The sequence below is a fragment of the Heptranchias perlo genome, chromosome 25 (assembly GCF_035084215.1).
Source record: "Heptranchias perlo isolate sHepPer1 chromosome 25, sHepPer1.hap1, whole genome shotgun sequence".
Classification (NCBI taxonomy): Eukaryota; Metazoa; Chordata; class Chondrichthyes; order Hexanchiformes; family Hexanchidae; genus Heptranchias; species Heptranchias perlo.
The window spans coordinates 45,393,379-45,409,235 of NC_090349.1; the positions used below are offsets into that span (position 1 = coordinate 45,393,379).

General features: G+C 48.7%; 1 protein-coding gene across 4 annotated transcripts in view; it reads right to left on the reverse strand.

The window, feature by feature from the left end:
* adgrd1 (adhesion G protein-coupled receptor D1) overlaps positions 1-15,857 on the reverse strand; it is a 210,079-nt gene that overhangs the window by 179,762 nt on the left and 14,460 nt on the right. For 3 of the 4 annotated variants that reach the window (XM_068006195.1, XM_068006194.1, XM_068006196.1), the window contains exons 4-10: positions 12,773-12,895; positions 11,652-11,828; positions 8,400-8,657; positions 8,031-8,113; positions 7,753-7,905; positions 6,339-6,398; positions 795-915 (exon numbers count right to left, since the gene is read on the reverse strand). In XM_068006195.1, coding sequence (XP_067862296.1) covers positions 795-915; positions 6,339-6,398; positions 7,753-7,905; positions 8,031-8,113; positions 8,400-8,657; positions 11,652-11,828; positions 12,773-12,895 — 975 coding nt within the window. Of the gene's footprint in view, positions 1-794; positions 916-6,338; positions 6,399-7,752; positions 7,906-8,030; positions 8,114-8,399; positions 8,658-11,651; positions 11,829-12,772; positions 12,896-14,552; positions 14,649-15,857 lie in introns of all 4 variants that reach the window. The other variant, XM_068006193.1, reaches the window with a different exon arrangement.

Sequence of the window (15,857 nt, forward strand, 5' to 3'; positions counted from 1 at the left end):
GCTGTGGCTCAGTGGGGTAACAGTCTCAGCTCCGAGTCAGAAGATTGTGGGTTCAAGTCCCACTCCAGAGACTTGAGCAAATAACCTTGGCCGATGCTCGGAGTGCAGTACCGAGGGAGTGCTGCACTGTCGGAGGTGCCGACTTTTGGATGAGACGTTAAACCGAGGCCCCGTCTGCCCTCTCAGGTGGGAGTAAAAAATCCCAGGGCACTATTCGAAGAAGAGCAGGAGAATTCTCCCCAGTGTCCTGGCCACAATGCATACCTCATATAACACCATCTAAAACAGATGATCTGGTCATTTATCCCATTGCTGTTTGTGGGACCTTGCTGTGCGCAAATTGGCTGCCGCGTTTCTTACATTGCAGCAGTGACTACAGTCTGAGCGAACAGCACCAAGTTTTAACTAAGAGACTGGGGTATAATTTAACTCACCCACCAATCTAAATGATCACTTTTGAAATTTTCATCAGCTGACAATTGAATGTCTGTTTGCAGCACAGCAACAAGATATGAAGTCAATACCAGCTCAGGCCCACAGGGCAACGTAAGAATTTAATCAAATCCCTTTTAGTGACCATAAATTCCAAATTAAATTTTAAGACTGAAGGAGAAGAGCGAGAAGGTCTGAGATTCAATTCCAGCTGTCTGCTGAGTGCACGCCTGTGTCCGTGGCCGTCTGTCTGTGTGTGCATCTGTCTGTGCGGCGTCTGTCTGTCTCTCTCCTCCTTCCCTTTGTTCCAGAGAGGAGGGGACTGGAGAAAACTGGGCAGAAACAGACTTTAAAACTCATACCAGCCACTGACGAGCTCCCGGCAATGCTCACGACTGAGGTTGGATTTCCTTCCAGACTGCTCGCTACATGGACCATGACCCTGTCGACCGTCCCAATCAATCCACTTACAACGGTCGCAGACTGAGGGGACAGAAACAAAACCAAAAATAAAAATGCAACGTCTGGTTTAAGACAAATTTTCGAGGAGCCAGACAAACAACTTGTGCTAAACTGGAATCTAAGCTAAAACAGCACTGAAAAGATGAAAAATAAGTACAGCTAATTAATACACAGATTGAACAAAGTCATACAAATTACAGCACAGAAGGAGGGAATTCAGCCCATCACACCTGTACTGGTCTCAGCCGTGGCTCAGTGGGTAGCACCCTTTCTTCTGAGTCAGAAGGTCATGGGTTCGAGCCCCACTCCAGAGACTTGAGCACATAATCAAGACCGACACTCCCAGTGCAGTACTGAGGGAGTGCTGCACTGTCGGAGGTGCCGTCTTTCGGATGAGACGTTAAACTGAGGCCCCGTCTGCCCCCTCAGGTGGATGTAAAAGATCCCACAGCCACTATTTTGAAGAAGAGCAGGGGAGTTATTCCCAGTGTCCTGGGCAATATTTACCAGTCAACCAAAAACACGTGAATCTGGTCATTTATCTCATTGCTGTTTATGACCCTAAACCCTTGTGCGCGCAAATCAGCTGCCTCGTTTTCCTACATTAAAGCACTTCATTGTGAAATGCTTTGAAACGTTCTGAGGTTATGAAAAGGTGCTGTAGCAATAAAAGTCTTTTCTTCTCTTCAACTGGAGTTATCCAGTCTAATCCTTTTTCTCTGTCCTTTCCTTATATTCCTGGTCAAATACATATCCACTTCCCTTTCAAGTGATGCTTTTGTCTCTACCACTAATGTTATAAGCATTCCATTTTCTCATACACTCCAATCTGTATCTCTGGGGAACAGTCCAAAAAAACCACATCATACAAAATAAACAACAGCTTGCATTTATATAGCGCCTTTAACGTAGTAAAAACGTCCCAAGGTGCTTCACAGGAGCGATTATCAAACAAAATTTGACACCGAGCCACATAAGGAGATATTAGGACAGGTGACCAAAAGCTTGGTCAAAGGGGTAGGTTTTAAGGAGCGTCTTAAAGGAGGAGAGAGAGGGGGAGAGGTTTAGGGAGGGAATTCCAGAGCTCAGGGCCCAGGCAGCTGAAGGCACGGCCGCCAATGGTGGAGCGAAGGAAATCAGGGATGCGCAAGAGGCCAGAATTGGAGGAGCGCAGAGATCTCGGGGGTTTGTACGGCTGGAAGTGGTTACAGAGATAGGGAGGGGGCGAGGACATGGAGGGATTTGAAATCAAGGATGAGTTTCTCTATAAAGATATAACCTGCTTGTACGAAATTGTGCTCTGCGTTAAAATAACGCACGCTCAAAATTTGTGTGAAAATCACACCGAGTGGCCGCACTATGTCCCGTTTCGTATTTTCTCCGCTCTTTGTAAACTATTGGGGTGATTCCGGGATCCGGGGCTCCCAGCTGCTGGTTGCCAACCCTCCAGGATTGAACTGAAGTCTCCAGGAATTAAACATTATTCTCCCGGATATTGCTGCGAGCAAACCACAGGGGCACAAAAAAAAGGGTGTGTTTTTTTTGAAAACCATTTTCTCTGAACGTTTTTGCTTATTAGTTATAAAATTATTGGAGATGGGAGAAAAGAATGTTTGACCGGGCGAGACCGTTGGAGGCAGGAGGTCATGTGATGAAACCTCCAGGAATACGTCCAACCAGAGTTGGTGACCTCTAGCGGGGAGAGTCGTTCACAGAACGCATCTCAGATAATCCGTAATGTGCTATGGTGAGCTCCACTTCCCACTGGGGGCACCTCCCTCCCCCACACCCTACCCACGCCCCCCCCCACTCCCCACCCCCCCCCCACTCCCCCCACTCCCCACCCCCCACCCCCCCCCCCCACACTCCCCACACTCCCCCCCCACCCCCACTCTCACCACACACCACACCCACTCCCCCCACACCACACCCCCCCCCCCCCACCACACCCACCCCCCCCACCCCCACTCCCCACCCCCACTCTCACCACACACACCACACCCACCCCCCCCACCACACCCACCCCCCCCACCACACCCACTCCCCCCACCACACCCACCCCCCCCCCCCACCACACCCACCCCCCCCCCCACCACACCCACCCCCCCCCCCACCACACCCACCCCCCCCCCCCACCACACCCACCCCCCCCCCCACCACACCCACCCCCCCCACCCCCACTCCCCACCCCCACTCTCACCACACACCACACCCACCCCCCCCACCACACCCACTCCCCCCACCACACCCACTCCCCCCACCACACCCACTCCCCCCACCACACCCACTCCCCCCACCACACCCACTCCCCCCACACCACCCACTCCCCCCACACCACCCACTCCCCCCACACCACCCACTCCCCCCACACCACCCACTCCCCCCACACCACCCACTCCCCCCACACCACCCACTCCCCCCACACCACCCACTCCCCCCACCACACCCACTCCCCCCACCACACCCACTCCCCCCACCACACCCACTCCCCCCACCACACCCACTCCCCCCACCACACCCACTCCCCCCACACCACCCACTCCCCCCACCACACCCACTCCCCCCACCACACCCACTCCCCCCACACCACCCACTCCCCCCACCACACCCACTCCCCCCACCACACCCACTCCCCCCCCACCACACCCACTCCCCCCACACCACCCACTCCCCCCACCACACCCACTCCCCCCACCACACCCACTCCCCCCACACCACCCACTCCCCCCACCACACCCACTCCCCCCACCACACCCACTCCCCCCACCACACCCACTCCCCCCACCACACCCACTCCCCCCACCACACCCACTCCCCCCCCACCACACCCACTCCCCCCACACCACACCCACTCCCCCCACACCACACCCACTCCCCCCACACCACCCACTCCCCCCACCACACCCACTCCCCCCACCACACCCACTCCCCCCCCACCACACCCACTCCCCCCCCACCACACCCACTCCCCCCCCACCACACCCACTCCCCCCCCACCACACCCACTCCCCCCACCACACCCACTCCCCCCCCACCACACCCACTCCCCCCCCCACCACACCCACTCCCCACCCCCCCCCCCCCACCACACCCACACCACACTCCATTTTGGAATCACTGGTTCTGATTTACCCCACACGGGGGTAATTTTCCTCTCTTTACTCTGTGTCGAGATGTCACTAAACACCCTCTTTATAAATTGTTGTAATCCGTGTGGCAGGAAGTTGCCTCCCTCTTTACAAGGCATTGCTCGGTGCAGAGTCCATTTGCAGGGCTATGTGGGGAAAGGGGAAGATGGGGAATGGGACTAATTGGATTGCACTTTCAAAGAGCCAGGACAGGCACGATGGGCCAAATGGTCCCCTCCTGTGCTGTACGATTCTATTAGGAGTGTCAGTGAAGATCAGCGATCATTCAAAAGCCATCAGGGGGCCAACGAAAAAACTCCTTAAGAACAGAATCATTCCACAACTTGCCCCATTAAAACATAATGAAAGATTTCCTCATCACAAAAAGGAAGTTGGGACTGGGAATTTTTTTAATACTTGAACTCAAAGGGAAGTCGGCCATTTCACTGTACAGTCAGCTGCTTGGAATGTACTTCTCCACTCTCTGTACTATGGGACCACACAGCTGTGCACGCACTGGACCCCTCCATATCTCCAAGGGGGCATTCTGATGAGTTACTGCTTGATGCCAGACTTAAGCTGCCCCTGGGATCCCTCAGCTCATCAGCTTACTCAGACCCTGTCAGGTGACGGCAGAGGATAGAGATTCCACATTAAGTAGCTGAGAGAAGGAACGTCTCACTCTGAAATAGCTTTCGGTCAAGCAGTCTGACCACAGGATCGCTGTGTGGGGAGGCTACTGTCACATTTTAAAATTCTCATCCTCATTTTCAAATCCCTCCATGGTCTCGCCCCTCCCTATCTCTGTAACCTCCTCCAGCCCTACAACCCTCCATGATCTCTGCGCTCCTCCAATTCTGGCCTCTTGCGCATCCCCGATTTTAATCGCTCCACCATTGGCGGCCGTGCCTTCAGCTGCCTGGGCCCTAAGCTCTGGAATTCCCTCCCTAAACCTCTCCGCCTCTCTCTCCTCCTTTAAGACGCTCCTTAAAACCCATCTCTTTGACCAAGCTCCTGTCCTAATATCTCCTTACGTGGCTCGGTGTCAAATTTTGTCTGATAGCGCTCCTGTGAAGCGCCTTGGGACATTTTACTACGTTAATTCACCCTCAGGATATGGACAAAGTTGGCGTTTATTGCCCATCTTTAGTTGCCCTGAGGGCACGCGGGCCTAGAAACTAGACAGTGCCCTTGCCCGATTTGGAAAGTACTGTCCTTAACGCTGTTGCTTCACGAGTGGATAAATCCTAAATCGGAGATGTGTTAGTATCAGCAAGAGGAGATATACGCAAAATAATAGGGACAGGGATTTCACATGATCACTCTGGCTCCAGTACCCTCTGGATGGTCCATGAAGACTAAAGGTTTGGCCACTCCTACCCTGCAATAAAGAACTGCACCTTCCTCACATTCACTGAAGCACAAAATAGTTAGTGGGATATATTGATACACTTTCTATTGACTGTAAAACTAAAGACAAGTGACTTGAAAGACCAAAATATCCATCCTATTTCTTCATTTGCTGAGGGTCATTTCATGGTGAAACTATGTTGAAACCCATGGTGAAACTGAAAAGCAAAACATTAAGGTCATGGAGTAACTCTTCTGCTTGTAAAGGTGTCGGCCATGGCTCAGTGGGTAGCACTCTCATCTCTGAGCCAAAATGGTTGTGGGTTCGAGTCCCACTCCAGAGACTTGAGCACATAATCCCAGCCCAACACTCCCAGTACTGCACTGAGGGAGTGCTGCACTGTCGGAGGTGCCGTCTGTCTGATGAGATGTTAAACCGAGGCCCTGTCTGTCCTCCCAAGTGGGTGTAAAAGATCCCTCGGCCACTATTTCAAAGAAGAGCAGGGGGAGTTCTCCCTGGTGTCCTGGCCAATATTTATCCCTCAACCAACATCACTAAAAACAGATTATCTGGTCATTTATCTCATTGCTGTTTGTGGGATCTTGCTGTGCACAAACTGGCAGCCATGTTTCCTACATTACAACAGTGACTACATTTCAAAAGTACTTCGTTGGCTGTGAAGGACTTTAGGACGTCCTGAGGTCATGAAAGACGCTGTATAAATGCAAGTTCTTTCTTTAGTGTAAAGACTCGGTCTCCTGGGAGTTCAATCATGTGCATGTGATTTCTCAAAATGCAGTCCCAGAGGTCAAGGTTCGTTCTATTAGTACTGTGCGCTTTACCACGTGTTGAAAACTCCCCTAACCCTGCACTGGGCAGTGATTTTAAACCTGGGGATAACTGAGGTGGCACTGCCCACCACAGTGACCAGCCAACCCAGCACTAGTCATCAAAACGGATCTTACCTCCTCTGCTTCACTCCAACTGGGCATGGCCAGAACTTCGCCCACAGTCTGCAGAAAGTTCTAAAAAAAACACGTAAATAATCCAGTTAGATATCAGTACCAGTGGCAAAGGATACACTGCTCTGTGCCCGAGTCTATCCTACACAACATTAAAGTTTTAAGAGCATTGAAGCCATGACTCCATGTTTATGCCAACACACTACAACAACAACTTGCATTTAGGAGATACTCGGACAGGTGACCAAAAGCTTGGTCAAAGAGGCAGGTTTTAAGGAGCGACTTAAAGGAGGAGAGAGAGGCGGAGAGGTTTAGGGAGGGAATTCCAGAGCTCAGGGCCCAGGCAGCTGAAGGCACGGCCGCCAATGGTGGAGCGATGAAAATCGGGGATGCGCAAGAGGCCAGAATTGGAGGAGCGCAGAGATCTCGGAGGGTTGTAGGGCTGGAGGAGGTTACAGAGATAGGGAGGGGGCGAGGCCATGGGGAGATTTGAAAACGAGGATGAGAATTTTAAAATCGAGGCATTGCCGGACCGGGAGCCAATGTAGGTCAGCGAGCACAGGGGGTGATGGGAGAATGGGACTTGGTGCGAGTTAGGATATGGGGCAGCAGGGCTTTGGATGAGCTCAAGTTTAATGAGGGTGGAAGATGGGAGGCCGGCCAGGAGAGCATTGGAATAGTCCAGTCTAGGGTTTCAGCAGCAGATGCGCTGAGGCCAGGGACGGGGTAGATTTTCACTGCCTGGGTGGTTAGAGCAGATCGCCAGTGTCTTATAGAATCCGCCCAATATTCATTCCATTGATTTCCTCACAAAGCCTCTTTGCTTGTTTTCAGGTTGTTGGCTCCCCGGGTGAAGTCTATGGTCCATCTCTAATTGTCCCTTAGATGGTGAGAGCAATGGTTAAGCCAAGTCAGAAGTCATCAAGAGTGAACCACATAGTGTGGGGGACTGGAGTCACGTGCAGGCCCGGACCAGGTAAGGACGGCAGGTTCCCTTCCCTGAGGGACACCAGTGAACCAGTTGGGTTTTTACAACAATCTGGCAGTTTTCATCGTTTCTGAAGCCGGCCCACAAATTTGCTCGAGTTCAATTTTACCGCCTTGCCACAGTGGGATGTGAGCTCACAGCCTCTAGCCCAGAGTCCCAGAAAGAATAATGGACCCAGGAAAATCTCCTTTCTTATCTCCACATTCCTCAATCCCACTTCTCAATAGATATCAATCCAGCTCCTTTTCCAAAGTTGCCAGTTGGATCAACTCAACCCCAGCCTCTGGGAGTTTGCTCCAAATGTAAAAGGAACATGTTGGCTTTGGTTAAAAAGTGTGGTCGTTGGACCTCCGCTTACATTAAGGGGGCACACGGAGATCTCTGCGTAAGTGTCAAACTCTATAATATCAGTTATGAAATAAACTTTACCTCAGTCAGATTGGAAGCAGTTTGATGCCGCAGAGTTTCATTTGGCAGGATCAAGGAAGAATCAAGGAAACCAAAGGTAGTGATTGGATCCCGAACCCTCTTCGTTCCCTCTTTTACGTTGCCCGTATCTGAGGAGTAAGGGTCCGTGAAGGCCTGACGAGAAGCAGGAACATTTCGATGAGACGGTCTCATCAACACCTTGCTCGGTTGTCCATTTCCGATCTCAAAACGGTTTACCGAATAATTTTGAGCAAAGAAAACCCGGCTTGGCGACTTACCAGAGGATCCTTCGTGGCACCGACAGAATCCAAATCCCCAGAGGATGAGGAGGAGGTACCTTCAGTTGTGCAAACAGGCCGGCCTGGGGAGAGATCACAGACACGGACCTTCATTGTTTTAAAACCTACACCCTGCTAAAGGATTACAGAGAACTCCTGCCATAAAATAAAGAAAGAACGTGCATTTATATAGCACCTTTTCAACCTCAGGATGTCCCAAAACGCTTTACAGCCAATTAAGTACTTTTTGAAGTGTAGTCACCGTTGTAAATGTAGCTGTTGTATTGCTTTGGGACATCCTGGGATCTAGAAAGGAGCTTTTCTAAATACAAGTTCTTTCTTTCTTTTTTTCCTTTGACTTCAGTTCACCTGTGGTGGTGTTGTAGTACAGCTCAACCTCTTCTGGAGTGAGCGCTTGCTCCCAAATCACAAACTCATCGAATGATCTGGTCAAGTACTGATCATAGGACTGCTCATTTTCCGTGCCAATTCCCAGGTTAGAGCACGGATTGTCATAGTCGGGAACCAGCTTCCCGTAGGTGTCATTGGTGCTGAATGTCCCGTTGACATAAATCTTCAGGCCATCGTCAGGGGTCCAAGTGAAAAGAACGTGTGTCCATTCGGGACCTAGAAAGCAACAAAAACACGAGAAGGAATGAGATATACAGCTGCAAATCAAAACGTACTCCAAGCTGTTATTTTGCTGTGACTTTTCAAACTTTCAGGTTAGCATCAGATTTTACTGCTGCTCATCAGAAAGGTCCAATAAGCTAATAGTGTGCAAACCAATCACCAGGGGTCTGGAGGTTCACAGTTTATAAGTTATTAAAGACGGCACAAAGTCTTTGTGCATGTCGATGAGTGAGGTCACACACACAGACACGCGCGCACAGGCACAGGCACGCGCACACAGACACACACGCACACACACAGACACCACACAGACACCACACAGACACCACACAGACACCACACAGACACCACACAGACACCACACAGACACCACACAGACACCACACAGACACCACACAGACACCACACACTAAAAGGTAATGTGCAGTAACAACTGTGTGTTCACAAATGTACAGACAACCTTAAAAGAGACAAGTCTTCTCTCCTTCCATCATAAGTCAGCCTCAGGGCTTCAGAAATAAATTCTAAACCTAATATTTTTTTAAAACAGACTTTGAAGTCCTATTAGCATAAGTTCCCATCACTGTGTCCTCAAATAGCTGCACCTGCCCACCTGTAACTTTGCGCAGTTTATATAAATTCTATATTCCCTGCGGGGCTCATTATAAATGGTCCCATATAAATTACAAACACAGAGACACTGCCACATTTCTAGATGGAAATGAGTGAAACCGACAGGACACTCTTATGCACAAATGTTAGTTATTTAGCGAGGACATCATCAAGCAACAAACACATCTATCTCCTGGCTGATGATGAATATCACATCACCAGCATGCAGCAAATAAAAGGGAGAGGAAGTGAAAACAAACTGTCTCAAAGATTCCATGGTTTATGGAAGACTGAAACAACAGCAACAGGCATGTGGGAATAATTTCACGGTAGTAATCTCACTTTGGGGTTCAGCTGACAGAAAACCACTTGAGCAGCTCTGGCGGGGAACCCCCACAATTAACCTATTGTCTTGTAATCTCTCTCAGGCATTTACTGCCCTCCATGTTGTGCCTGTTCAATGTATGATTTTGCTATCAATTCGCACCGACTGCTGCTTTCCTCTTCCCTCACTAATTACTCGCTGGTAATTCTCTCCAGTTCCTTTGGGTAACCAATAGTTGGCAACAAAGTTCAGTCTCAAAGTTTAATTGCTTATGTTTAACATAGAATCACGAGTACAAAGGTGGTTAATGATTCAACTGGAAAACTACATTCCCGTTGAACTACATTTAATGTAATAATTAAAATAATTATAGGGAATGTGGGACTAATTGCAGCCATTGTTACCCCCCGACAATACTATCGCAGATAGGAACATAAGGAGGCCATTCAGCCCCTCGAGCCACTCCGCCTTTCAATTCGATCATGGCTGATCTGTATCTTAGCTCCATCTACCCGCCCTGGATCCATAACCATTAATACCCCTCACCCAACAAAAATCCATCAATCTCGGTTTTGAAAGTTTCAATTGACCCCCAGCCTCAACAGCTTTTTGGGAGAATTCCAGGCCACCATTGTGCTTTTAGGCCCCAGTGAATTGTAAGACCCAGTAGGACAGAACATCAACGACTGTACCGGTCACCACTATTCCCTGTCGGTTTGCCAACAAGCCAGTTTAATGTTATCACCTTTTTCAAACTATAATTCAAGCGCTCAAGAAACTTCTAGAATAAATTTGCTACGAAACGTCCACTGCCAACTTCAACCGCTTCTCCCGTACATCTCGAGTCCTCCCCCAGCACCCAACATTACACAGAATTACAGAGACTGTACAGCACAGAAAAGGCCATTTGGCCCAACTGGTCTATGCTCCACACGAGCCTCCTCCCTCCCTACTTCATCTCACCCTATCAGCATATCCTTCCATTCCTTTTTCCCTCATGCACTTATCTAGCTTCCCCTTAAATGCATCAACTATTCACCTCAACTACTCCTTGTGGGAGCGAGTTCCACATTCTCACCACTCTCTGGGTAAAGAAGTTTCTCCGGAATTCCCTATTGGATTTATTAGAGACTATCTTATATTTATGGCCCCCTAGTTCTGGTCTCCCCCCACAAGTGGAAACATCTTCTCTACATCTACCCTATCAAACCCTTTCAGAATCTTAAAGACCTGCAGTGTCAAACTGCAAGTGCTCCTTTCCATCTTCCTTCCACTTTGGACTTGAAGTCAAGACCAAACTCCACACTACTTGCGTCTGGTCTTAACCGAGGCTTTGCTTCTCTGGCTGCCCCACTTGTCTTTCATTGTCAGTGGGAGCAGTTGGTATTAATTCATTCAAATGCAAATGAGGTCAATTTTGTTTCAGAAAATAATATTTCTGGATCCAGTATATGAGGAATTTGAAACAGGACGTGCGGTGAGTGGTAACAGGCTCGGGAGGAACAGGTGACTTTGGACCTCTGGTTCCCAAATCTCTCCCCCACTGGGGGTTTTCCTCACCTCATGTCTGGGTCTGTTGGAGACTCATTGATCGAGATTGATTGCTCTGATTAGTCAACAATTCCATTATGGTTGTTTCATGTACCAGGCTGGTAAATGGACCTTAGCCTTTTTTCCACCTAGCAATTCCTATGTTCCTACGATCCCTGGGAATCCACAACGAGTACTGACAGACACCTGGGGAACACCTGTCCTAACTTCCGAAAGACAGTATAAGCTACTCAAAGAAAGACATTACAAAGTGGGTGCTGCTATCCTGCAGCAGCAGATAAAAACTGATAATAAGGCAACAAATAGAGAAAATGCACAAATCTGATGCCAGATTACCTTAGTCAATCTCCGATGGCTGCAGATAGAGTTCGAGAAACCTACGACCTTGGGCACTACATCAACTGTTCGAGCAATAGCTCGTGACACAAGAGACTCCTAAAGCCAGGGGACCGAAAATATAAGAAAGTGCGGAGGGAAATTTTTCTTCAGCTCTCTCTCACCTGGTGGGCGTACTGTCGCTTTCCACCGACGGAGGGGTCTGCCCGCGTAAAATTCTACGTAACCTGTGTAAACCTTGGCGTAGATGGGGATTCCGTTGGACAGCACCTTCCCACCAAAGACCTTGGCAAACCTGGAGTGTTTCTTCAGGTTCTTCCAGAAGAAGGAAAAGGTAACACCTGAAGGAAAGTTGGATTAGGTTTTAACTTTCAGCGACAAGCAGCACAAGTTGGAAATCGCGATCTCGTACGGACGCTGGACGTGCAGACGTTAGAACAGTGCAGAGAGGGACAAGAACGGAGCCGGTCATAAGCAACGTCCTAGAATGTTCACTCAAGGAGTTAGGCAGGATAGCGGTTATGGTCCCAGGCTATTAACATCAGGGGTCGTGAGTTCAAATCCTACTGCCACTAGTTGTGAAGCTGAACTAATAAAACCTGGTGATTTATAGGGAGGGAAAAACAAAACAAGCTGTCGAATTGTCGTTACAAAAACCTAATCAGAGAAACCTGCATCCCCCAACCCGATCCGGCCTACATGCGACTCCGGTCCCACAAACCTACAGCATGAGTCACAAGGTCGTGGGTTCAAGTCCCACTCCAGAGGCTTGAGCACACAATCCAGGCCGACATTCCTGGTGCAGTACTGAGGGAGTGCTGCACTGTCAGAGGGGCCGTTCTTCAAATAAGATGTGAAACCAAGGCCCCGTCTGTCTCTCATGTGGACATAAAAGATCCCACGGCACCATTTCGAAGAGCAGGGGAGTTCTGGTCAATATTTATCCCTCAACTAACATCACTAAAACAAAAAAAAATCTGGTCATTATCGTATTGCTGTTTGTGGGATCTTGCTGTGCGCAAATTGGCTGCCGCGTTTTCTACATTACAACAGTGACTAGGCTTCAAAAAGTACTTCATTGGCTGTGAAACGCTTTGGAACATCCTGAGGTTGTGAAAGGCGCCACAGAAATGCAAGTATGAAAGTAAATTAAATGTATGTATTTATGGAAGGTCTTTCTTTCTTTCCCTAGCAATCTGCTCACGAAGCATATTTCTCAGGGCAACGAGCGATGGGAATAAACATGGGCTTGCCACATCCAGAGAAGAAAATAAATGAAACCCACCTGGCTCCCCACATTTTGCTGGGTCACTAATGCAGGAGTTTTTGTGGCTTCCAAAGTGTAGGAAGGTGGCGCCCGAGTCACCATTGAGGTAAATTCCCTTGTTTACAACTCCCTCAACAATATCTAAAAGAGAAAGGAATGAAGGGAACAGTTCGAATATTGTCGAGTGAGCTGGTGATTGGGTTGCTAACCCTCCAGGATTGACCTGGAGCCTCCACGAATGAAAGACTAATCTCCAGGACCACTGTGCAGGCAAAAAACCCGGGAGAGAAACCAGAGGGGCGTTAAAAGAATTTAGTTCTTTTTTAAATTTTCTTTGAACACTTTTGTTTACTAACTATAAAAACATTGGAGATGGGAGAAAAGGCTGTTTGACTGACAGTCGAGAATCATCCAATTGGGGAATGGAGAGTCTGTTCGCTTTCTAATTGGCCGTGTTGGGTGACCAATGGCCGGAAGATGGGGGGCAGGGCACCACAAGGATGGACGCGTCGGCCGACCAATTGCGGGAGTATGGGGGTGGGGTGGCCGGAACCTCCAGGAATACATCCAACCAGAGTTGGCGACCCCCAGCGGTTGAAGGCACAACTGCGGGCTTTGCAAAAGCCTTGCGCAGCCACGGGGACTGCAGTTATACCGGCGTGAGACAATGCGCAGCCGCCAGAACCCGAGTTCCTCTGCGATGGGTGGGTGCCAAGTGTGCAAGGCTCCACTCCCACTGGTGAATGTTAAATGTGCTGGGAGTATAGGAAGGAATGTCCACATCCACAGAACATTCCAAAGAAAAGACTCGGCTTCAGTTTGTGAAGAGCCCAGGAGTCTGAGGGACCTCCCCTTCCACCCCCCACGGTCAAGTTTACAGATGCTTCTCCCGACCCACCACATTCCTCCCCCCCCCTCCCCACCCCACCCCGGAGATCATACATGTGTTGCCCATGAATTTCCATCCATTAGCAGCAACATGTACCCATAAAACCTAAGGAGGGAAAATTGCAGGCTGAGTGCATGGGATTGCCAACGTGTCCCAGTGACAGACGAGGATTCCCATTGGATTGGCAGGAAATCAGCCCTTCCGTCCACACTGTGACAACGGAATAGTCTGAAGAACATCAACCTTGCTGTATACTGATGGCCGATCCTCTGTCTTCATTGCAAGATGCTGAATCTCCAAAATGAAGGTAGTAGAATCATAGAATGATACAGCAAAGAAGGAGGCCATTCGGCCCATCGTGTCGAGTCTTTGAACGAGCTAGCCAATTGGTTCCACTCCCCTGCTCTTTCCCCAAAGCCCTGCAAATTTTTTCCTTTTCAAGTAGTAATCCAATTCCCTTTTGAAAGTTATTATTGAATCTGCTTCCACCGCCCTTTCAGGCAGCGCATTCCAGATCACAACAACTCCTCACCTCCCTTCTGGTTCTTTTGCCAAGTGGCTCAGCAGAAATACTTGTAGAACTGTACCCCAATATACTTGGGAAAGATACTTGTAGAACTGTACCCCAATAAAAGTGAATGGCTTCAGCAAAAGACAGAAGGAAATTGAAAATGAAAAAATAAAATGAAAGATATCACCATGTACAGTGGGAGGTAATGAGATTTTTTTTTAAAACTACTGCCTGATTCACTTTATTTCCAATTAGTGATGTGTTCATACATTGCCCACTACAGCCTGGAGCCCTCTTAAAATTATTTAAAGGCTCCAAGTCACAAAACCTAAACATTAACTTTGCCTCGGCCTCATGTAATTAATCGGCTATATGAAACCAAACCCATAAATTCTCACCTACAATTGTTGATAGATTAGAAAAGGCAGAACCAATTGTGTACACAGAGGTAGAGTTATAGGAGGGGAGCACAGTGAAGTTGTGGATTCTGAGCACTGTCAGAAAGAAAAGCAAAGACAGTGAATAAGATGGAGAACAAACAATGAGACAGTACGTCAAATCACAGTGCTTACAACACCCGCAACAGATAATTACGGCAATCGAAATTAAATGACATACATTAAAACATGCAAAGCCTCAAGGCCTTTTGTCACTGTACAACAACTTTACAGAATGAGGTCATATCCAATGAGCAGGAACAGGCCATTCAGCCCTACTGGTCCGTGCCAGTGTTTATGCTCCACATGAGCCTTCTCCCTCCCTACTTCATCTCACCCTATCAGCATATCCTTCTATTCCTTTCTCCCTCGTGTTTATCTAGCTTCCTATTAAATGCATCTCTGCTATTCGCCTCAACTACTCCTTGTGGTAATGAGTCAACCAAAGGTGACATGAGGAAAAACTTTTTTACGCAGCGAGTGGTTAGGATCTGGAATGCACTGCCCGAGGGGGTGGTGGAGGCAGATTCAATCATGGCCTTCAAAAGGGAACTGGCTAAGTACTTGAAAGGAAAAAATTTACAGGGCTATGGGGATAGGGCGGGGGAGTGGGACTTGCTGGATTGCTCTTGCATAGAGCCGGCGCAGACTCGATGGGCAGACTGGCCTCCTTCCGTGCTGTAACCTTTCTATGATTCTACGAGTTCCACATTCTAACCAATTTCTGGGTAAGAAAGTTTCTCCTGAATTCCCTATTGGATTTATTAGTGACTATCTTATATTTATGGCCCCTAATTCTGGTCTCCCCACAAGTGGAAACATTTCCCTACATCTACCCTATCAAACCCCTTTTGTAATCTTAAAGACCTCTATCAAGTCACCCCTCAGTCTTCCCTTTTCATGGTTTCATAGTAGGTACAGCATAGGAGGCTGCCATTCGGCCCATCGTGCCTGTGCCGGTTCTTTGAAAGAGCTATCCAATTACTCCCACTCCCCTGCTCTTTCCCCATAGCCCTGTAAATTTTTTCCCTTCAAGTATTTATCCAATTCTCTTTTGAAAGTTATTATTGAATCTGCTTCCACCGCCCTTTCAGGCAGCGCATTCCAGATCAGAACAACTCGCTGCGTAAAAAAAATGTTTCCTCGTGTTGCCTCTGGCTCTTTTGCCGATCACCTTAAATCTGGTTCTCGACCCTCCGACCACTGGAAACAGTTTCTCCTTATTTACTCTACTAAAATCCATCATGATTTTGAACACCTCTATCA